Source organism: Mobula hypostoma, chromosome 10 (assembly GCF_963921235.1).
Source record: "Mobula hypostoma chromosome 10, sMobHyp1.1, whole genome shotgun sequence".
Lineage (NCBI taxonomy): Eukaryota > Metazoa > Chordata > Chondrichthyes > Myliobatiformes > Myliobatidae > Mobula > Mobula hypostoma.
This window is the reverse complement of record NC_086106.1, coordinates 95,164,223-95,187,491: the sequence shown is the minus strand read 5'-3', so window position 1 is coordinate 95,187,491 and position 23,269 is coordinate 95,164,223. Positions and strand designations below refer to the sequence as shown.

At 42.2% G+C, this 23,269-nt stretch overlaps 1 protein-coding gene across 6 annotated transcripts in view; it reads left to right on the top strand.

The window, feature by feature from the left end:
- The window catches only part of LOC134353050 (synaptotagmin-like protein 2), a 118,364-nt gene extending 105,486 nt beyond the window's left edge, over window positions 1–12,878 (top strand). For all 6 annotated transcript variants that reach the window (XM_063060888.1, XM_063060884.1, XM_063060886.1 and 3 more), the window contains 5 exons: window positions 1,684–1,845; window positions 3,440–3,518; window positions 6,226–6,325; window positions 6,554–6,759; window positions 10,309–12,878. In XM_063060888.1, coding sequence (XP_062916958.1) covers window positions 1,684–1,845; window positions 3,440–3,518; window positions 6,226–6,325; window positions 6,554–6,759; window positions 10,309–10,454 — 693 coding nt within the window. In that variant the 3' untranslated portion in view covers window positions 10,455–12,878. The remainder of the gene's footprint in view (window positions 1–1,683; window positions 1,846–3,439; window positions 3,519–6,225; window positions 6,326–6,553; window positions 6,760–10,308) is intronic.
- The last annotated feature ends 10,391 nt before the right edge of the window (window positions 12,879–23,269 follow it).

Genomic DNA, 23,269 nt, shown 5'->3' with positions numbered 1-23,269 from the left:
ATACATTAGGACAGATAAGTCCCCGGGGCCTGATGGAATATTCCCCAGGCTGCTCCACGAGGCGAGAGAAGAGATTGCTGACCAGGCATATAGATGAGGGTAGTGCAGTGGATGTGATCTATATGGATTTTAGTAAGGCATTTGCCAAGGTTCCACATGATAGGCTTATTCAGAAAGTTAGAAGACATGGGATCCAGGGAAGTTTGGCCAGGTGGATTCAGAATTGGCTTGCCTGCAGAAGGCAGAGGGTGGTGCTGGAGGGAGTACATTCAGATTGGAGGATTGTGACTAGTGGTGTCCCACAAGGATCTGTTCTGGGACCTCTACTTTTCGTGATTTTTATTAACGACCTGGATGTGGGGGTAGAAGGGTGAGTTGGCAAATTTGCAGATGACACAAAGGTTGGTGGTGTTGTAGATAGTGCAGAGGATTGTGAAAGATTGCAGAAAGACATTGATGGGATGCAGAAGTGGGCTGAGAAGTGGCAGATGGAGTTCAACCCAGAGAAGTGTGAGGTGGTACTCTTTGGAAGGACAAACTCCAAGACAGAGTACAAAGTAAATGGTAGGATACTTGGTAGTGTGGAGGAGCAGAGGGATCTCGGTGTACACGTCCACAGATCCCTGAAAGTTGCCTCACAGGTGGATAGGGTAGTTAAGAAAGCTTATGGGGTGTTAGCTTTCATAAGTCGAGGGATAGAGTTTAACAGTCGCGATGTAATGATGCAGCTCTATAAAACTCTGGTTAGGCCACACTTGGAGTACTGTGTCCAGTTCTGGTCACCTCACTATAGGAAGGATGTGGAAGCATTGGAAAGGGTACAGAGGAGATTTACCAGGATGCTGCCTGGTTTAGAAAGTATGCATTATGATCAGAGATTAAGGAAGCTGGGCTTTACTCTTTGGAGAGAAGGAGGATGAGAGGAGACATGATAGAGGTGTACAAGATAATAAGAGGAATAGATAGAGTGGATAGCCAGCGCCTCTTTCCCAGGGCACCACTGCTCAATACAAGAGGACCTGGCTTTAAGGTAAGGGGTGGGAAGTTCAAGGGGGATATTAGAGGAAGGTTTTTTACTCAGAGAGTGGTTGGTGCGTGGAATGCACTGCCTGAGTCAGTGGTGGAGGCAGATACACTAGTGAAGTTTAAGAGACTACTAGACAGGTATACGGAGGAATTTAAGGTGGGGGCTTATATGGGAGGCAGGGTTTGAGGGTCGGCACGACATTGTGGGCTGAAGGGCCTGTACTGTGCTGTACTATTCTATGTCCTATAAGATTTGATGAGATGATTTTATGCTCAGAGCCTGTTTACCAGGCAGAAGGTGAAAGCTTCTGTATCCATTTACATACAACGGCTGACTAGGAATATTTGAGCTAGAACTGAATCTTGATGCCAAATGCAACACCTTTGAAAAAGTTTACAATGCATTTTACATGTTGGGATGCTCCAACATTCCAAAATTAATCATTTGTCCCTGTGTTTTAGGCAAGTGTCTCCAAGCTTCTATGAAGAGCATTCGAATTAATATCTGGTTAATCTGCTATTTAGTCATATCCACTTAAGTGATATGCATAATGGACAATTCACTGAGGAAGATGAAATGCTTTAATTTACTACATCAGCAACCTACTGGGTGAATAATTGGGTTTTTATACAATTGTTTTTTTTCCCCACCAACAGTATAGAATCGAGAAGAGTGTTCTCCTGATCCAGAGGCTTAATTTGTCTGTCTGGCATAATGACACACTGGGCCGGAATAGTTTTCTGGGAGAGGTGGATCTGGAGTTGGCCAGTTGGGATTGGAGTAATCGAGAGCTAAACTGGTATCTTCTAAAATCGAGGGTAAGTAACATAAAATGTTATTTCTGCCTCTAAACCTATGGTTTACCCATCTCCGCCAGCATTTTAGGAGAAGTGTGAGTTATCACCAGCAGCGGTTGTGAGGATATAATGTTCCTCTGATTGAAAATTGTAGAGGTCTTTCAAAATCCAAACTTGACATGCACACAGTGGCCACTTTATTGGGTACACCCGTACACCTGCTCATCAATGCAAATATCTAGTCAGCCAATTATATGGCAGCATAAAAGCATGCAGACATGGTCAAGAGGTTCAGTTGTTTAGACCAAACGTCAGAATGGGGGGAAATGTGACCTAAGTGACTTTGATCATGGAACGATTATTGGTGCCAGATGGGATGGTTTGAGTATCTCTAAACTTGCTTTTCTCTTGGGATTTTCATAGTCTCTAGAGTATACAGTATACATTTAGAATGGCGAGAATGGTTCAAGATGATAGGAAGGCAACAAAAACTCAAATAACCGCGCATTACAACAGTGATGTGCAGAAATGCATCTCTGAACACACATCATGTTGAACCTTGAAGTGGATGGGCTACAGCAGCAGAAGACCAGGAACGTACACTTACCGGGTGTATGTTGCACAACCTTAGCACAGAATGCAAAGTGTAGTGCTTTTTCCTAATCTTAATCTTTAATCTTTTAATTAACGGCTGATATTTAAAACTTGTAACTTTTAAAATTATCTTTTAATATGTTAAAATCCTTTCGCATTTTCCGGAGAAAGGATTCTGTCAGACTTCCCCTCAGATCTCTCTCCTGGCACTTATCCTTGTAAGCAGAACAAGTGCTACACCTGTCCCTACACCTCTTCCCTCATTACTATTCAGGGTGTCAAACAGTCCTTCCAGTTGAGGCAACACCTCACCTGTGAGTCTCTAGGTCATCTATTGTATCCAGTGCTCCTGATGTGGCCTCCTGTATATCGGTGAGTCCCAACGTAAATTGGGAGACCGCTTTGCCGAGCACCTATGCTCTGTCTGCCAGAAAAAGCAGGATCTCCCAGTGGCCACCCATTTTACTTCCACTTCCCATTTCCTTTCCAACACATCAGTCCATGACCTCTTCTACTGTTGTGTTGAGGTTACACTCAGGTTGGAGGAGCCTGATGGCATGGATGTCGATTTCCCGAACTTCCAGTAATGCCCATCCCCCTTCACCATTCCCCATTCTCTCTCTCACCTTATCTGCCCATCACCTCCCTCTGGTGCTCCTCCCCCCCTTTTTCTTTCTTCCATGGTGTTCTGTCCTCTCCTATCAGATTTCCCTTGCACCAGCCCTGTATCTCGTTTACCAATTGACTCCCCAGCTCTTTACTTCACCCCTCTCCCCTCCAGGTTTCACCTTGTTGCTTCCTTCCCCCCCCCCCAACCCTCTTACTGTGACTCCTCAGTCCTGTTGAAGGATCTCAGCCCAAACCATTGACTGTACTCTACCACAGATGCTGCCTGGCCTGCTGTGTTCCTCCAGCACTGTGTGTCTGTTGTGTGAGATGCTAGTTTTTCTAATGATTGTCAAATGAGAAAGTCCCCAACTGAACTAATCACTTTTAATAAATTATTGACTTTCTTTTGCAGATTCCTGCAGTGGGAGTTGGAGTCGACCACAGAGGAGAAATAAACCTTGCCATCAAATACATCCCAGTGGGCACCTTAGGTAACCATTGATGTTACTTCAAAATTGCCTCTAAATATTTCCAGCACAATGCCTGATGTTTCTCTTTCCTGTTTAGTTCAAATCTCTCTTGCAACCATAGTTACTGATTTATCAGTATTATTTTACAACTTGAGAGTGTGGTGGGCACAGCTTTTTTTTATATCAGAATGAGAATCAGAATCCTTTATTATCGTCAAGTACGTGGACACATACAGGGAACTTGATACCGGTTTCCCTGAGCTCTCGCTGTACAGAATCAAAAAGCAAACAAAACAATAGTGCAAATAATCGTGAACTACATACAATGAAGTATACCTGTGTATGTACAGGTAGACTTGCTTTATAATAAACTAAAATTGAAGTGTTCATAAGACTGATGGCGTACGGAAAGAAAGTGTTCTTGTACCTATTTGTCCTGGCATACAGTGATCTAAAGCGCCTACCAGAAAGAAGGAGTTGGAACAGGTGATGTCCAGGGTGTGATGGGTCTACAATGATGCTGCTTGCCTGCTTCCTGACTGTAGATGCATATATAAATCCTGGATTGAGGGCAGCTTCACACCAATAATCCTTTCCGTAGCCCTGACGGTTCTTTGGAGTCTATTTTTGTCTCATTTAGTAGCTGATCCTCCCTCCCTTTATTATCTGCTTCCTCCCTCTTCTGCTGGAGAATGTGGAGTCTCTGTAATATTACTGTAATATTAATAATATTATAGATTATAGCTAAATATAAAATTATATATTTTCATTTGTAAGTTTCAGCCCAATTTTCTACAAAATATTTCACTTTGCCCTGAGTACACCTTTTCTACAAATTGGTCTCATGGCCCTTGATAGTTCTTCACTGACTCACCAGCTTTGAAGCTGCACAAACACGGTGTAGTTTTGTAGGCTTAACTTGGAGTAAAGCAATTTTATGCCCATTTCTGGATTTCTTAGAGCCCTGTGGGAAATTCAACCTAGATCTTCCTGTGAAGTTTTTGTTAGAATTAGAAATGTTGTTCTTGCACAAAGCTTCTCTGGTGATATCAGAAATAGCCTGGAATTGTCACACTGTCACGACTAGATTTAAAATGTGTGGGAAAGTCTTTCCAGAGTAGCAATAGTGGAAGGATTTGGATTTAAATGATAACTATGCAGCTTGCCTCGCATGTGAGTGGGTAGTTGAACTGAAGGAAGTGTTGGGAGAATTAGTTATAGAGAGAACTTGTGGTGCAATGGAAGCACCATAGACTCATTGAGCCAAATTACTTCCTTCTATGGTGTAATGAAATATGGAAAGCCATATTTCTGGTAAATAATGCAGAAATACATCTTACGATGTAAGTATTACCCATGGAGTAATACATCTCTAATCTCTTAATTAAATTTGCTGATGACACTCCACTGATTCGCCTTATCTCAAATAATGCCGTGAGATATTCACCAATGTAAGTAATACCGATTGGATTAACACAACTCCAATCTGCTAATTAAATTTGCTGACAGTACTACATGGATTGGCCTTATCTCAAATAATAACGAGGCAGCCTACGGAGAGGAAGTCACCCTGACACAGTGGTGTCAAGAAAACAACCTCTCCCTCAATGTCACAAAAACAAAGGAGCTGGCTGTGAACTATGGGAGGAATGGAGACAGGCTAACTCCCATTGACATCAATGCAGCTGGGGTTGAGATGGTTAACAGCTTTACGTTCCTTGGGATACACATCACCGAGGATCTCATATGGTCTGTACATACCGGTTGTGTGGTGAAAAAAGCACAACAGTGCCTCTTTCACCTCAGACGGTTGAAGAAGTTTGACATGAGTCCTCAAATCCTAAGGACTTTCTACAGGGGCTCAGTTGAGAGCATCCTGCCTGGCTGTATCACTGCCTGGTACGGGAACTGTACTTCCCTCAATCACAGGACTCTGCAGAGAGTGGTGCAGGCAGCCCAGCACATCTGTAGATGTGAACTTTCCACTATCCAAGAAATTTAAAGAGACAGGTGTATAAAAAGGGCCCAAAGTATCAATGGAGACCCAAGTCACCGCAACCTCAAACTGTTCCAGTTGCTACCATCCGGAAACTGTACCACAGCATAAAAGCCAGGACCAACAGGCTCCGGGACAGCTTCTTCCATCAGGCCATCAGACTGATTAATTCATGCTGACACAATTGTATTTCTGTGCTATGTTGACTATCCTGTTGTACATTCTATTTATTACAAATTACTATAAATTTCACATTGCACATTTAGATGGAGACGTAGCATAAATATTTTTGCTCCTCATGTATATGAAGGATGTAAGTAATAAAGCCAATCCAATTCAATTGGATACCATGTTCTTGAGAAGTTTCTGCTCATCTGGTTGGAGAAAACGGCGAGGATCATTGTTACTGGGGTCTGTTTACTTTTCCGGTGAACAGTGTGATGTAGGTTGGTGGCACAATGATTGAACTGTAGAATAATAGAAAATGTATGACATAGGAAGAGCCGATTTGGGCCAATATATGTGTATTGGTGAACTTGGAGAACATGAATTTTGTCTAGAATCCTGTTACGGTGAGTCAAGGAGAACTTTAGTCTGATTAACTACAGGGGCCCAAGAACACTTCTCCATATTTCTTCACTTCCTGCTCGTGTAGCTTTAATTCACAGGCTATATAACAATTTTAGAATTTGTAATGAAAGACTCATTTTCATTTTTATGTCGTTTATTAAGGCACTGGGGACCCCCCTACTGGAGAGGTGCACATCTGGATGAAAAATGCCAGGGACTTGCCACAGCTGCGATCGTCAGGAGTAGACTCGTTTGTGAAATGGTATTTCCAACAGTTATATCCATATCATTCACACTACCACCTTAAATTCTGCAAACAGATTAGCTTGATATTTTGTAACCTATTTCAAGCTTTAATCCTAGATAAACATAATTGATTTATCCTACTCCCTTATTTTATGTTAAATAAGAAAGGGCGTGAGTTTCTGGTCTGCAAATTTTGGATTGAGTTGCGCCTTTTGTTTAATGTCCTTAATTATGTCTCCCCTAGCTACGTGCTCCCTGACACAAGTAAGAAGAGCTACCAGAAGACCCGGATTGTGAAAAAAGACATCAATCCAGTTTATAACCATACTATTGTATATGATGGTTTCAGAACAGAGGATCTTAAGGAAGTTTGTGTTGAACTGACAGTCTGGGACCATGAAAAGCTGACCAATCATTTTCTGGGGGGACTCCGGCTGGGCCTTGGTACAGGTAAATATGGACCCCCAAACAATACCCACCAGTCAATCGCCATTTTACCTCTCACCATCCATTCATCTGCACTGGTATGCAACTCTGTTTTGTTCCCCGGCTGTACCATACTCCTATTTGAGACGGGCTTCCCACCCACACACACACACACCCACAGACCAAGTCCAGAGAGGCTGGCATCTTCCAGCACAGAACAGAGTACTCGGCAGCAGCTTCTACCCTGAGACTGTGCAGTGCCAGTCATTGTAACACGACAGCACACTGTTTGAATTTGATGGTTTTAAATCTATATTGTTTTTCTTTGCCAATTGCTTTACAAGGAAAGTGCAGTTTTGCCTTGCACATTTTGTACAGAAGTATTTGTGTTGGCCATCCTGCTGTTCTTTCTTTTAATTATCTAATGGAGTTGAGATTTAATACGACATTAGTGTTTCAACGGGAGTGCTGTTGCAGTCTGGCGGATTGACCTCTACCTTGCCGAGACCAGATAGCAACTCCTGGACATCACCTCTTACCTGCTCCTTGAAGAAGAATGGGGGGTGGGGTTGCAGTATGTTGAACTGGCCTCTACCTTGCTGAAGCCAGGTAGCAACTCTCAGACATATCCTCTTACCCACGCCTTGAAGAGGAGCCCACTCTGGACTGTCAGAAAATTGTCTCCGACGCCATCGCAACTCTGGAGAACTCCCATCCAGGGCCACCATACTCATAGTTCCCTTAGCCTGCACTGCTCACCTCTACCTCCTACCCAAGATCCACAAACCTGACTGTCCAAGTAAACTTATTGTTTCTGCCTGCTCCTGCCACACTGATGTCCACATTCCTTGACTCCATTCTATCCCCCTTGGTTCAGTCTCTTTTCACCTACATCGACAACACTTCACATGCTCTTGATTCCCTTGACAACTTCCAATTCCGTGGCCCTGACCGCCTCATTTTCAGATGGATGTCCAGTCCCTCTACACTTCTATTCCCTATCAAGAAGCCCATTAAAGTTTACCGCTCTCCTCTGTCTGGCAAAACTGGTCCTCACCCTCAACAATTTCTCCTTCTGCTCTTCCCACTGTCTCCAGACTCAAAGGCACCTGCATGGGCCTCAGCGATGCCTGCCTTTTCATTGGCTACAAAGAATTGTTTATGTCCCAAGCCTTCTCCGGTAATGGTCCCCAACTATTCCTTCGCTACATTGACAACTGCATTGCTGAGCTCGTCAGCTTCATCAACTTTACTTCCGATTTCTGCCCTGCCCTTAAATTCATTTGGTGCACTTCTGACACCTCCCCCTCTTTTCTCAATCTCTCTCTGTCCATCTCTGAAGACAAACTGTTCACCAACATCTTTTCTAAGCCTACTGGCACCCACAGCTATCTTGACTATTCTCTTTCTACCCTGTCACCTGTTAAAAAAACATTCCCTTTTATCAGTTCTTTTGTCTCCACCCCCTCTGTTCCCAGGATGAGGCTTTCCTTTCCAGGACATGAGAGATGTCCACCTTCTTCAAATTAAGGAGTTTCCCTTCCTCCATCGATGATGCTGCCCTGACCCACATCTCCTCCATTTCCCAGACATTCACGCTCACCCAATTTTCCCACTGGCTTTACAGGGAGAGAGTTTCTCTTGTCCTCACCTACCATCCCATGAACCTCTGCATCCAACATCACTCTCTGCAGCCTCTGCCATCTCCAAAGGGATCCCACTACCAATGACATTTTTAACAGACCCCATCCCTCTCTACTAATCTCCCTCCTGGCACTTATCCTGGCAAGGAGCCAAAGTGCTATATTTGTCCATTCACCCCCTTCCTTACCTCCATTCAGCACTCCAAACAGTCCTTCCGGGTGAGGCAACACTTCACCTGCAAATCTGTTGGGATCGTCTATTGTATCCGGTGCTCCTGATGCAGCCTCCTATACACTGGTGAAACCTGCCATAAATTGGGGGATTACTTTGTCAAGCACCTCCCCTCCAACTTGCAAAAGTAGAATTTCTTGGTGGCCAACCATTTTAATTCCGACTCTCATTCCAACACGTTGGTCCACAGCCTTCTCTTGAGCCACGATGAGGCCACTCTCAGGGTGGAGTAACACCATCTCATATTCCATCTGGGTAGCCTCCAAACTGATGGCATGAGCATTGACTTCTCCTTCCAGTTAAAAAAAATTCCTTCCTCCTTGTTCTATTCTCCACTCTAGCCTCTTACCTCTTCTCACCTACCCCCTTCTTCCCTTTCTCACATGGTCCACACTCCACTCTTATTAGATTCTTTGTCCAGCGCTTCACCTTTCCTACCCACACGGCTTCACCTATCACCTTCCAGCTATCCTTCTCCCCCTCCCCCCACTTCTTTCTTCTGCCACCTTCCCCCTTCCTTTCCCATTATGAAGAAGGATCTTGGGCTGAAACGTTGTCTGTTTACTCTTTTCCATGGACGCTGCCTGACCTGCTGAGTTCCTTCAGCATTTTATGTGTGTTGCTTTGGGTTTCCAACAACCGCAGAATTACAGTACTTATGTCAGTGTTTTATTATTTAACGCCATCTAGTACTTTGGTGCCATCTAGTGACAACATCATCGCATAACCCTTGCAGACTCCCTTCATGACTGGGTTGTATATGCATGGAATGCTGATTTACCAGAACTGCAGATGGGTAAAGCAAAACCCAGATCAAATCCACATTATAATCCCATTGCTTCAACTTTAAAATAAATTTCACTTTCGTCGATCAGCCAACTACAAGCTACTCATTTCAGAAAGAGTCTCCGTAAGTCATTATATCTTAATTTAACATTGGTTTGTGGCCCTTTTTGGGCAACCTGTTTTTCCATCTTGAAAATAAGAGCAACCTTCAGTAAAGCACAAATGTGTTAGCAAAATAATGGATACAGTGCAGACCCAGTCTCATTTCACCGTTTGCCTGATCCTGAATGGTTCATAATGGTGTGGCAGAAAATAAAATAGAAAATTACATTAAAAATTTGAGGTACATTAATTGCACTTTTTTTTTGCTCACCCTTTACTCCTTTCTAGGACAACTTTTCAGTTATATAAATTTGCTCCTGAAAGAAATATTAGATCTACAAATTCTGTTTAGAAAATTAACACAGTTCAACAAATTGGCAAATGTAGCATTATGATGGGCAATGGTCTTTTGGGACGGTGATTACTTGAAAGGAATATTCCCAGTGGTATCTAAACTTTGATTTAAAAATATTAATCTGATCCATAAGTATGCAATGATTTGAATTAGAGAGAATATTAGACACTATAGGAGAAATTCTCTCAATATTCTTGGAGAATCCGTCCTGATGATCTTTTGACATATCATGGGGCGAAGGACACATATGAATATTGGAACTGGATATTATTCACAACTTGCATAGTATTGCCATGGTGACCTCAACCGAAGAACATTCTTCTGCGTGATATAGCTTGCTGTGATCTTGGTCATGGGATTAACATTCATGTAAATGCAATAAGAGTTGACTTTTTTCATGGATTTCTCTATCCACTGGGTTGAGCAGACTTTCTCCAACTCATTTTGTTTTACAGGATATAGTTATGGAATTCCAGTCGAATGGATGGACTCAACAGAAGAAGAGGTGGCTCTCTGGCAAGAAATGATGTCCAGCCCAAATGAATGGATCCCAGGTTCCCTGATACTTCGATCTCGACTACGGGGCAAGAAGCTTAAATGAAACACACCCTGTGGAAAAATAAAGACATTTTAGGATCATTGTTGCCAAAGAGTCGCTGATTAAATACTGATGTTCCCCCTAGTGCATGAATCAAGAGGAAGGTTTCCAATATATTTTCCTTCTGATAGAACTGAACTTATTGCTTTTGCTTACCTTGAATTCCTTTTACAGAATTCCGTTCAAATGCTTAAGCAAATAATTCTGTTTCAATGATTGTGGTATTTCAATGTTGATATTTCCATAGGTACTTTCTCAGGAACCACTTGTTTCTTGCATTTTACCAAATGGGTCTCTGCATTGAATACAAGTTTCACATCTCATTTAGGAAGCATAGTAACATGAAGCAAAGGTTATTGGTGTGACAACTTCTTTTCTGAAGAATTTCTCTGTGATCCCCATTACTAAAGGGACCCTTGGGAATACACCAACATCTAACCAAAGAGTGGTTACCTGTAGTTGTTTGTTTTAGAGATACAGCACAATAACAAGCCCTTCTGGCCTAATGAGCCTGCACCACCCAATTACCCCCATGTGACCAATTAAACTACTAATCTGTACGTCTTTGGAATGTGGGAGGAAACCCATTATGGTCACAGGGCGAACATACAAACCCCTCATAGACCGCAGTGGAATTGAACTCAGATCGCTGGCCCTGTGAAGTGTTATGCTAGCTGCTACACTACCATACCAGAGCCGCTACCTGTAATACCCCATTAAACTAAATAAATCGCCACCCAGAACTCAAGCGTGGGAAGTAAGTAACTGGACCACTTGGTTATTACATGGCTTTCACTAAAATGGTTCCTGACTAGAGGGAAACACTGATGGCCAGCTCTGGCAGCAGTAAGCAGTTAATGGGATATTATCAGACTGGAGAAATAGTCAACAGAATGAACAAATGCAACAGTGATCTCCAGGTAGGTACTGGACTGGATAGAACTTTGCTGACTCAAGTGAATCATTAGTTTATAAAGGATATTATTTATACTTCGTTATAAATTTCTACGTAGATCTTTGCCTCCCTTTTTAATCAGCTGTTAGTTTCTACTAAAGACCAGCTGATTCTTGCTTTTGAATAAAAAGGTTGGTAAACAACAGTGAGGCTGTCTCAGCAAATTAGCGTTTGTGCAGACTCCAAACATTGTTCTTACTTCTTTTTGAGAGATTCTGTAATTGTAGCTTGGAAGAAAATAAATGTTAATATGAAAAGCGCCCATGGGAAAGGATCGTGATACAACATGTTCTCAAGTCACAATATCCAGCTGACTGAAGTGGATTAGGAAAATTGTGCTTCACATTGAGGCCCATAATGTTGTCGCTTTAAGTGGAGTGAAGCTGTCAGCGTGCCTTGTATGCTGCTTCATTATTAAGTTCAATTGAAGATTTAATTATTTTTCCATTCCATTTTGGTAAGAGTCATTCATCCAAGTACACGAATTTAAACACAAAGCACTTCCTTTTGAAGAGCTGCTTTAAATGTACTGATACTTGTTAATTGGTGTGTGTATAATGTGATTAATTCAACACAGTGCTTGAGACTTCTCATGGAATTGTTTTAAACCGTATGTTCCAATTGAAATGGAGCAAATGTCAAAGTAATTTGTCCTTTACACAAAGAAATTTTCTCTTTCTCCCTCCTCTTCTCCCCACCCACACTATTTTCTCCCCTAGCCAATACTAGTTATATTTAGAAACTTGGCCAAGTATTTGCCAGCCCACCGATTATCAAAAGAGAGCATTTATGCCACAATTAGTAAGCAATGCTGTCTCTGACATACTAGTTGATGGTTAAGGTAGTTATTTATCAACCTATTTATAAATGTGCCACGTGTGTGAAAAAACATCTGTCCCTTCCCAGAGGGGGAAAAATCAATTTTCTCAGCAGAGAAACCCTAGAGAATTGAGTTGATATATGCCAACACCTCATTTGTAATATTGAAACGACCTGTTCAACTTGGCATCATTTCCGAATGGTTTGTTGCTGCTATTTTCTGATGTAGTTTGCAATTAAATGTTTACATGTTGTAATATATTCTGTGACTGATAGTTAGTGTCTAATTATTAGCAATTACTGATGTGAAAAGAAAGAAAAATGGTTCGACTGGTCCTGATCTGTCCTGAGGATGGTTCTCAAGTGCAAAATAAATGCATATCACTGGAGTTGAGTCAACTCAGATGGTGTGGATAATATTGCTTTGAAATTGAACTTAAAAAATGAGAGATAACATTTTGGACTGTAAAATTATTTTAGAATGATGGCATAAAAAGGAACTAGATGTTAGTGTTTTTGTGCATGTTGACTTTACTACAATTCATTCAAACTGAATTAACTTCTGAAAATACAAAATCAGAAGGCTTTCCATGCAATATAAATATTGGAAAATGTGGATTCATCACTGATACAATAAATCAAACTTTCTTCTTTCTGGCATTTGTTTTAATACTAAGCCTCAGAAGTATTTGTTATCTGAACAATTTTGTTTTACATCGCCTTACATCCCCAGCATCCTATCAACACTTGTGCAGATGCTGAAGAAATAAACACTCATAGAAGATTCTGTTGCAGCAGTATAAGATGTGCCAAGTACCTTTGTAAGTCCATTTTTTCTATCTTTGCAATCCCAAGGTTGAGAACTAATGTTCTAGCGAATCCTGTTGAACTCGGCTCTCATGTGGTGTAGTCCTGCTATGCACACTATCTCTTTCCCTATTCCATTGTTACCAGAATTTTTATGAGGTCCTCAGATGATTATTGGCCTGGTCTACCCTCATTCACCTGAGAAAGAATGTTGCTATACTTGCACCTGCAAATGTTTAAAAAGGGGGGAGTTCTCCTGCAGGGGTAGTGAACTCCATGTCAAGGGACCTTCTGCTTCCTGGGTCAAATTGCTTTAGAGGTACCTGGTGAAAGGAAGTGGGAGAGGAAATTGAAATCCTGTTTTTAATTCTCGTCATTAGAAACACTATTTTACTTTCCACGGAGTCTGCAATGGCTTCAGGGAGATTTGAGAAGACAAATGTAGGTCCCCTACAGACAGAAACAGGTGAATTGATTATGGGGAGCAAGGACATGGCAGACCAATTGAATAATTACTTTGGTTCTGTCTTCACTAAGGAGGACATAAATAATCTTCTGGAAATGGTAGGGGACAGAGGGTCCAGTGAGATGGAGGAACTGAGGGAAATACATGTTAGTAGGGAAGTGGTGTTAGGTAAATTGAAGGGGTTAAAGGCGGATAAATCCCCAGGGCCAGATGGTCTGCATCCCAGAGTGCTTAAGGAAGTAGCCCAAGAAATAGTGGATGCATTAGTGATAATTTTTCAAAACTCGTTAGATTCTGGACTAGTTCCTGAGGATTGGAGGGTGGCTAATGTAACCCCACTTTTTAAAAAAGGAGGGAGAGAGAAACCAGGGAATTATAGACCGGTTAGCCTAACGTCGGTGGTGGGGAAACTGCTAGAGTCAGTTATCAAAGATGTGATAACAGCACATTTGGAAAGCAGTGAAATCATCGGACAAAGTCAGCATGGATTTGTGAAAGGAAAATCATGTCTGACGAATCCCATAGAATTTTTTGAGGATGTAACTAGTAGAGTGGATAGGGGAGAACCAGTGGATGTGGTATATTTGGATTTTCAAAAGGCTTTTGACAAGGTCCCACACAGGAGATTAGTGTGCAAACCTGAAGCACACAGTATTGGGGGGTAAGGTATTGATGTGGATAGAGAATTGGTTGGCAGACAGGAAGCAAAGAGTGGGAATAAACGGGACCTTTTCAGAATGGCAGGCAGTGACTAGTGGGGTACCGCAAGGCTCAGTGCTGGGACCCCAGTTGTTTACAATATATATTAATGACTTGGATGAGGGAATTAAATGCAGCATCTCCAAGTTTGCGGATGACACGAAGCTGGGCAGCAGTGTTAGCTGTGAGGAGGATGCTAAGAAGATGCAGGGTGACTTGGATAGGTTAGGTGAGTGGGCAAATTCATGGCAGATGCAATTTAATGTGGATAAATGTGAAGTTATCCACTTTGGTGGCAAAAACAGGAAAACAGATTATTATCTGAATGGTGGTCGATTAGGAAAAGGGGAGGTGCAACGAGATCTGGGTGTCATTATACACCAGTCATTGAAAGTGGGCATGCAGGTACAGCAGGCGGTGAAAAAGGCGAATGGTATGCTGGCATTTATAGCGAGAGGATTCGAGTACAGGAGCAGGGAGGTACTACTGCAGTTGTACAAGGCCTTGGTGGGACCACACCTGGAGTATTGTGTGCAGTTTTGGTCCCCTAATCTGAGGAAAGACATCCTTGCCATAGAGGGAGTACAAAGAAGGTTCACCAGATTGATTCCTGGGATGGCAGGACTTTCATATGATGGAAGACTGGATGAACTAGGCTTATGCTCGTTGGAATTTTGAAGATTGAGGGGGGATCTGATTGAAACATATAAAATCCTAAAGGGATTGGACAGGCTAGATGCAGGAAGATTGTTCCCGATGTTGGGGAAGTCCAGAACGAGGGGTCACAGTTTGAGGATAAAGGGGAAGCCTTTTAGGACCGGGATTAGGAAAAACTTCTTCACACAGAGAGTGGTGAATCTGTGGAATTCTCTGCCACAGGAAACAGTTGAGGCCAGTTCATTGGCTATATTTAAGAGGGAGTTAGATATGGCCCTTGTGGCTAAAGGGATCATGGGGTATGGAGAGAAGGCTGGTACAGGGTTCTGAGTTGGATGATCAGCCATGATCATAATAAATGGCGGTGCAGGCTTGAGGGGCCAAATGTCCTACTCCTGCACCTATTTTCTATGTTTCTATGTTTAACTGAACAGGAAATCAAAAGAAATGTCATATGTCAATAAAACACAAGTTTTTGAACAACAGATTGAGTTGGCTCATGACAGAAATTGTCACAATGATTTGGCACTGGAAGTCAGTGCTGTGAGTGTTTGAACTGTGACGTTTGAAAGGTGGAGGTAAGAGGGTTGGCATCTTCTGCCAAATCTCATAATAAGACAACAATAAAGAGAAGGAAAGCTCCTCAAGAGAAAATAATTGAGCATAAGGTATTGAAATACATCCTGTGCAGTAAAAAGGATAAGAAGTCAGGCAGAACTTATGCTACAGACAGGAATTTGAAGTCACCAAAAGCTTGGTTAGATATCAGTTTTGAAAAAGCCACGAGGAATAAAAAGGACTTTCAGAGCATAGAGTCTAGATAGCTTGATGCACAGTAAGCAGTCACTGGTGTGATCAGAAGTTGAGTCAGGGGTTCAAAATCTTCAGGCAAGGCTACTATAGTGGCGTTTTAAAATGGCAGTGAGAATTTTAAGGTTCAGGCACTGGCCGAGTTGTCTACCAAAACTGTGGATAATTACATTCATTTTGTAATTCCATAAGCAAGAGAGATTGGCATTTCAATGAGCACTGATTAATTCTGGAGTTGCTAAAGCAGCTGATGTAATAGAAAATGAAATAGTTTAGCTATGGTGGATAAGATACAAGGCTGAAAGACGAGCTTTAAATAGAATTGCAAGCTTGCAATTGTAGCTTGGGTCAACTCAGAACCTAACTAAGGACTTGGGAATTTCAATGATTGAGTTTTAAAAAAGGTTCTGAAAATGATTGCATTGGTCTAATTGCAGAAACAGCAACTCATTCAGAATTGAATGTGGGTCAATTATCTGATAAAAACAATGGCAGCAGGGGAGCTTCAAGTTTAAAATCGAGTCTGATGGTAACACCTTGAAACCTGTCCCCATGTGGGCTTGTGTACCTCCTGCCCACTGTAACTAGTGATAAGAGGACACAGCCTGGATGGTAGGGCTCTCTGACGGCAGATGCTGTTTTCTTGTGGCAGTGCTCCATGTAAATGTATTCCATGGTAGGGAGGGCTTTGCCTTTGATGAATACAGCTGTATCCACCTCTTTCTGTAGCTTTTTCCATTCCTGGGCATTGGCGTCTCCATACAAGGCTGTGATGCCACCAGGTAAGATACCTTCCACTGTGCATCTATCAAAGCTGGTCAAGTTTTTGGTGACATGCCAAATCTGAGCAAACTTCTAAGACAGTAGAAATGTTGTTGTACCTCCTCTGTGATGACACTTACTTGCTGGTTCCTGGACAGATCATCCAATATATTAATGTTAAGGCAGTTAAATCTATTGACCCTCTCTACCTCCATTCCCCCAATGAGGACGTCCACCTTCTTCAACCCGTAGTCAATCATCAGCTCTTTGCTTTTGCTGACGTTGAGTGAGAGAGGTTGTGGTCTCACCATTCAACTAGGTTTTCATTCTCAGTCCAAGAAGCCAATCTGTCACTACCTTTACTGTACTGCAACCAACTACAGTGGTGTTGTAAGCAAGCTTAAATACAACAGTGGGGCTGTACTTAGCCAAGTAATGGTAAGTATAAAGTGAGTAGAGCAAGAGGCTAAAGATACTTCTCTGCGGTGCCCCTGTGCTGAGGGTAGGTGTGGAGGAGATGTTGCCAATCTGTACTGAATCGGAATGATGAGCGTTTAAGTCAAAAACAACATAAAAGCAAAAAAGAGGGCATATAATAGAGAAAAAATTAGTGGGAAGTTAGAAGATTGGGAAGCTTTTAAAAACCAACTTAAGGCAACTAAAAAAGCCATAAAGAGGGAAAAATTGAAATGTGAAGATAAGCTAACCAGTGATATCAAAGAGAATACCAAAAGTTTCTTCAAATATATAAAGAGTAAAAGGGAGGTGAGAAGTAGATGTCAGACCACTGGGAAGGAAGTAATATGAGACAAAGAAATGTGGATGAACTGTAAGGAGTTTGTACCTTTTCCTCGTGGCCGTGTTAAGTTTCCTCCAGGTGCTCAGGTTTCCTGCCACATTTCAAAGAACACAGATTTAGAAATAGTCAACATGATTTGATGCTGGATCTTAGTGTTGTGATTATTTGATCTGTAGTGTTTCACAGCTGGAGGTCAAAGAATGAATCTTCAGCCAATCAGGTTAATTGGTCATTGTAAATTGTCTCATGATTAGGCTAGATTAAATTGGGGGAACATTGGGCAGCATGGCTCGAAGGGCCAGAAGGGCCTATTTGGTGTAAGTCACTGTGGAAGACACAGCAGTATGCTGGAAGTTCAAGAGTGTCAGGGCCAGAAATGAGTGTAGTTGCTATTACTAAGGAGAAGATGCTTGGGAAGCTGAAAGGTCTGAAGGTGAGTAAGTCACCTGGACCAGATGGACTACACCGCAGGTTCTATAAGAAGAAGCTTAAGAGATTGTGGAGGCATGAGTAAACATGTTTCAAGAATCACTAGACTCTGGCATCGTTCTGGAGGACTGTATGATTGCAAATGTCACTCCAGTGAGGGAGGGAGGCAGAAGAAAGGAAACTATAGACCAGTTAGCCTGACCTCAGTGGTTGGGAAGATGTTAGAGTCAATTGTTAAGGATGAGATCTCAGGATATTCGGAGGCACAGGACAAAATAGGCCTAAGTCAGCATGATTTCCTTAAGGGAAAATCCTGCCTGACAAATCTGTTGAAATTCTTTAAGGAAATAACAAGCAAGATAGACAAAAGAGAATGGAAGGCCTTTGACAAGGTGCTGCACATGAGGTTGCTTAATAAGAGAAGAGTCCAGGGTATTACAAAAAATATACTAGCATGGATAGAGGACTGGCTGATTGGCAGGAGGCAAAGAGTGGACTGGTTGGCTGCAGGTGACTGGTGGTGTTCCACAGGGTTCGGTTTTGGGACTGCTTTTTACATTATATGTCAATGATTTGGATGACAGAATAGATGGCTTTGTGGCCAAGTTTGCAGATGGTATGAAGATAGATGGAGAAGCAGATAATGCAGGGAGTCTGCAGAAGGACAGACAGATTAGCAGAATGGACAAACTGGCAGATGGAATACAGTGTCAGAAGGTGTATGGCCATGCACTTTGGTAGAAAAACAAAATGTGTGCTATTTTCTAAACAGAGAGTAAATTCAGAAATACGAGGTGCAAAGGGACTTGGTGACCTCATGCAGAATTCCCTAAAGGTTAATTTGCAGGCTGTCTGTGGTGATGAATGCAAGTGCAATGTTTGCATTCATTTTGAGAGGGATAGTGTATAAAATCAAGAATGTAATGCTGAGGCTGTATGAGACACTGGTAGGTCTCACTTGGAGTACTAAGAGCAGTTTTTGGCCCATTATCTAAGAAAGGATGTGCTAACGTTGGAGAGGGTTCAGAAGAGGTTCTTGGGAATGATTGTGGGACTGAAAGGGTAATCATTTGATGGTTCTGGGTCTGTACTCACCAGAACTTAGAAGAATGAGGGGAAATCTCGTTGAATCCTATCGAATGTTGAAAGGTGTTGAAATGATAGAGTAGATGTGGAGATGATGTTTCTAGGAGCAGAGAACATTGCCTCAGAATAGAAGCATGTCCATTTAGAATTGAAATGAGGAATTTCTTTAGCCAGAGGGTGGTGAATATGTGGAATTTGTTTTCCACTGGCAGCTGTGGAGGCCAGGTCATTGTGTGTAATTAAGACGGAGATAGATAGGTTCTTGGTTATTGAGGGCGTGAAAGGTTACAGGGAGAAGGCAGTAGAATGGAGTCAAGAGGGAAAATAGATCAGCCATAATGAAATGGTGGAGCAGACTTCATGGGCCAAATGCCCTAATCCTGCTTCTATCCCTTATGGTCTTACTGTATTAATAAAGTAAAAGTTTATTTGAGCCACAGGCTGAGCTGTCTTACAATGAGGGAAATTGTCAACATGATTTGATGCTGAATCTACATGCTGTGATTATTTGAATTGTAGAGCTATACAGTTGGAGGTCAAAGAACAAATCTCAAGCCAATTCTCTTCCTAAAACAACTGTAAAATGAAGGAAAACTCCAAAAGAGAAATACATGTGCTTAAAGAATTATGTTAATTATTTCATCTGGGAATAATTAAAACAAAGTAAGGAACTGCGATCTTTCTAAAAGCACAAGAAATTTTGAACAGTCTAATGTTCCTTTCCAGAATAATACAGCCCCACACTATGTGCAGCTGCCCATTTCAGTTATGTAAACTACTTACCCATTGTCTGCCACAGATTTCAACACAAAAGGAGTTTTTCTCTGTTGCTGGCAACAGACTATAAAATAGACTTCAGTTTCACCAACCATTTATTGCTGCGCATTCCAAATTCTAACGACCTCGTGGGTGACAACATTTCTTATAAGCTGCTTTTATCTGCTATTAAGCCTACATCAATGCTATTCTGTAACCAATTCACATTAACCATGAAAACAGTATTCAGTCTTTTGAACTCGATCGAAATTCGAACACCAAATATCCATGCTCCAAAAATTCAGTGCGGGATTTTCTTTTGCAATTTATTTCTTGTTCATATCACCATAAATTATTGTTTCCGGTGAAGCTGTTGGAATGCCGCATTTGGGAGCGGACCCAAGTGCAGGACACAGACACAGAGGTAGCATTAACAGAAGTGTGTTTATTAATAGTTGCCAGAAAAGCCGGGGAGCGAGGATAGAATGCCATAGAATGCTTACACGGACGAGGATGCGGGACAACAAACAGGAGGAGCTCGGACATGGAGCCTGGACTTGGACTTGGACTCGGACACAGAGCCTGCACTTGGACTTGGAGCCAGAGCCTGGACTTGGACTCAGACTTGGACCCAGAGCTTGGACTTAGACTTGGACTCGAGCCTGGACTTGGACACAGAGCTTGGACTTGGACTCGGACATGGAGCCTAGACTTGAACTTGGACTCAGAAATGGAGAGACAGAATACCCAACTCGGAGTAGTGGCAAATGGCCAGACCTACTCAGCTGGAAATGAGGTGACCAAACCAAACAGCAACAGACAATCCATATCTTGACACGGAGTAGCTCGTGAAGCGACAAATGGCCGGCAATCACCCAGATGGACATGAAGAGACAGAATTCCCAACTCAGAGTAGCGACAAATGGCCGGACCTACTCAGATGGAAATGATATGACTAGCCCAACCAATGACTGACAATACGAATCTTGACACGGAGTAGCTCATGAAGCGGCAAACAGCCGGCAATCACTTAGCTGGACATGAAGAGACAGAATTCCCAACTTGGAGTAGAGGCAAACGGCCGGACCTACTCAGCTGGAAACAAGATAACAAAAACCAAACAATGATAGTCCATTTGTATCTTGGCTTGGAGTGGCGGCAATTGGCCAGCAAATCTCAGCCGGACCTGAAAACGACAGAACTCGCATCTTAACTTGGAGTAGTGGCAAAACGGTTGGCAACTCAGCTGGACACGAAAGCGACTGAATTCACGAAGCAGCCACAGGCACCGAAGCAACTTGGAGTCCACAATTCTTGGTGGCTCCAGGATGAGCACAGCCGCACTGGCTACGGTGATGAACCAGCAGCGAGTAGATGTAAGCAGGAGTTTTTATGCTGCTGGTTCAAATGAGGATCAGGTGCCCCAATCAAGGAGCCCAGTGGAACACGGGGAAAAGGAAATTAACTAAAATGAGGAGTCAACGGACCGGACCGTGACAGAAGCAAGTACAATTTTCTCTTAATTGTTGGTCAACAGTACTTAGGTTGCATATAGTTATTGTAATCTTTTTACTTTGCTTGAGATTCCATATAACAAACCAGTAATGCTGCCTATCCAAAGATTTTTTTTCTTCTAGTAATGCTGTTTTTATAGGTTTGTGTAAATGCTGTCCAAGATACCTTTTACCGGGCTGTATGGGGAATCTTCATTTTAAGGCTTATGTTTTTATTTCTTCCTTTCTAAAAATGTTGTTAGTCTGTCTGTACTTTAAATCCCACTGCTTGAAGAATCATGAATCCCAAAACTAAGACAGCCATCAAGTACATTAAGTTAATCTGAGAAATACCCACTAGTTTCTACTCTTGCAAATTTCAATATACAGTATGTACGGTGGAGAGCATTCTGACTGGTGGGGTCAGAGCCTGGTATGGAGGCTCCAATGCACGGGTTCGCAAGAGGTTGCACAAGGTTGTAGACACTGCCAGGCACAACCGTCCCATCCTCAAGGGGAAGGAACACCAGTAGGGGCCCTCACTATCCAGGACGTGCTGTTTCTCATTGCTACCATCAGGGAGGAGGTGCAGGAGCTTGAAGACCCGCACTCAATAATTTAGGAAGAGTTTCTTTCCCTCTGCCACTAAATTTCCAAAGTGCCAATGAATCCATGAACACAACCTTGTTCTAGATCCTTTTTCACTGCCTTGTTATTTCCTTTTGGTTTTGCACTATTTATTGCACTGTACTGCTGCCACAAAACAACAAATTTCAAAGAATAAAATCACACAACAAAGTTGCTCATCATATGTCAGTGATAATAAATCTGCTTCTGCCACTGAATATTGCCTCTTTTTAAGTAGTTTCTTTCTATGTAGAGTATGTTAATTGTTCTTCACGCCACCTGTAGAATTCTGTAATACTTCTTTCATTCACTCAGCACAAGGTTGAAACAACTTCAACATCACCACCATTCCTATTACTACTATGCTGACGGTCAACTTTGCCTGCATTGGGCCCCTCGAGTCTCTTCTACCAAGTGGTCACATTTTGAATACTGTTCCCAGTTCATACTTTCCATTACTGTTACCCAATATCTTCAAAAAACAGCAATCTTAGTTTTGTAATTTTCAATTCATGTTGAGTTAACGGGTTTTTTTGGTAATGGGGGAGGGAAGGAATTCTTGATTTCTGCTACTATTTGCATAAAGAAAGGCCTGATTTCATTCTTAAAAGTAGATGCATCTTTTAATTATTCATTCCTTCTCGGTGGGTGAGCATTGTTCTTGAGAATTTGATGATGAACTACAGCCTTGGACACTGGAATCCCTGGAGAAGGGTACCGTCACACTGCTATTAGTAAGGGTTTTGACCCAGTAATGATCAAAAGCAATGATACATATTCAGCAAGATGGGAAACTTGATGGTGTTCCCATGCGCCCTCCCTAGCGTGGCAACGTGGGCTTGGGAATTAGCGTTGATGGAATTTTGGGATTATTAGGGTGCTGATAAAGTGATTCGCATTGTAGGTGGTATGCTTACCTCCGCAAGTGTAGCCAGTCCCACAGAAGTCAACTACTTCGTAGTTGCTTCGAAAGTTGCTCTCTGCAGAATCCTAACCTTTGGGCAGTACCCGTAACGGCAGTGCTTATGCGGCTGGAAGGCAGAACATTGGCTAACTTCCCCTCCCCTCACGCTGGTGAGGGTTAATGACGGCCGTTGAACTTCTGGTTGGAGATGACTTATTTAAAATTTTGATGTCCACCGCCCCCCATCAAAGGAAATGTTTTTTTCTTTGTAAGTTTCTGTGATTACCCTAAAATATCTTGGGTTTTAGGCAGAGCGCTCAATGTAACGCGAAATGCGTCAGTTTCCGTCAGCATGAGTGTGTCAGAGTGATATAGAAAGTTAACTTGATCGTCGGGGAATTGGGAATAGAGCCAAATGTGTTGCTAACGGATGACGGGTACTGGGTAACGAAGGAACATAAATCCGTGAAGGCTGCATTTCCTCAGGCTCTGGGCTTATCTGGTTTTACCTGAAATATTAATCGAACCTCCGCTCACAATGTTTAAATGTTTATATCCATGTATATCTGCGTCCTACACTCAGTAATGTTATATTTTTTCGTATTATTGAAAACTCTTATTTTTATTTCACTAAATTAATAGACGGGGGGGGGGTGCTTGTTTGTCTATATACCTATTCAAAATGCAGTCTTGCAACGAAGCCTCGGCTAATTGCCGGGTACACACATGCGCAGTGCGATGACAAGCGC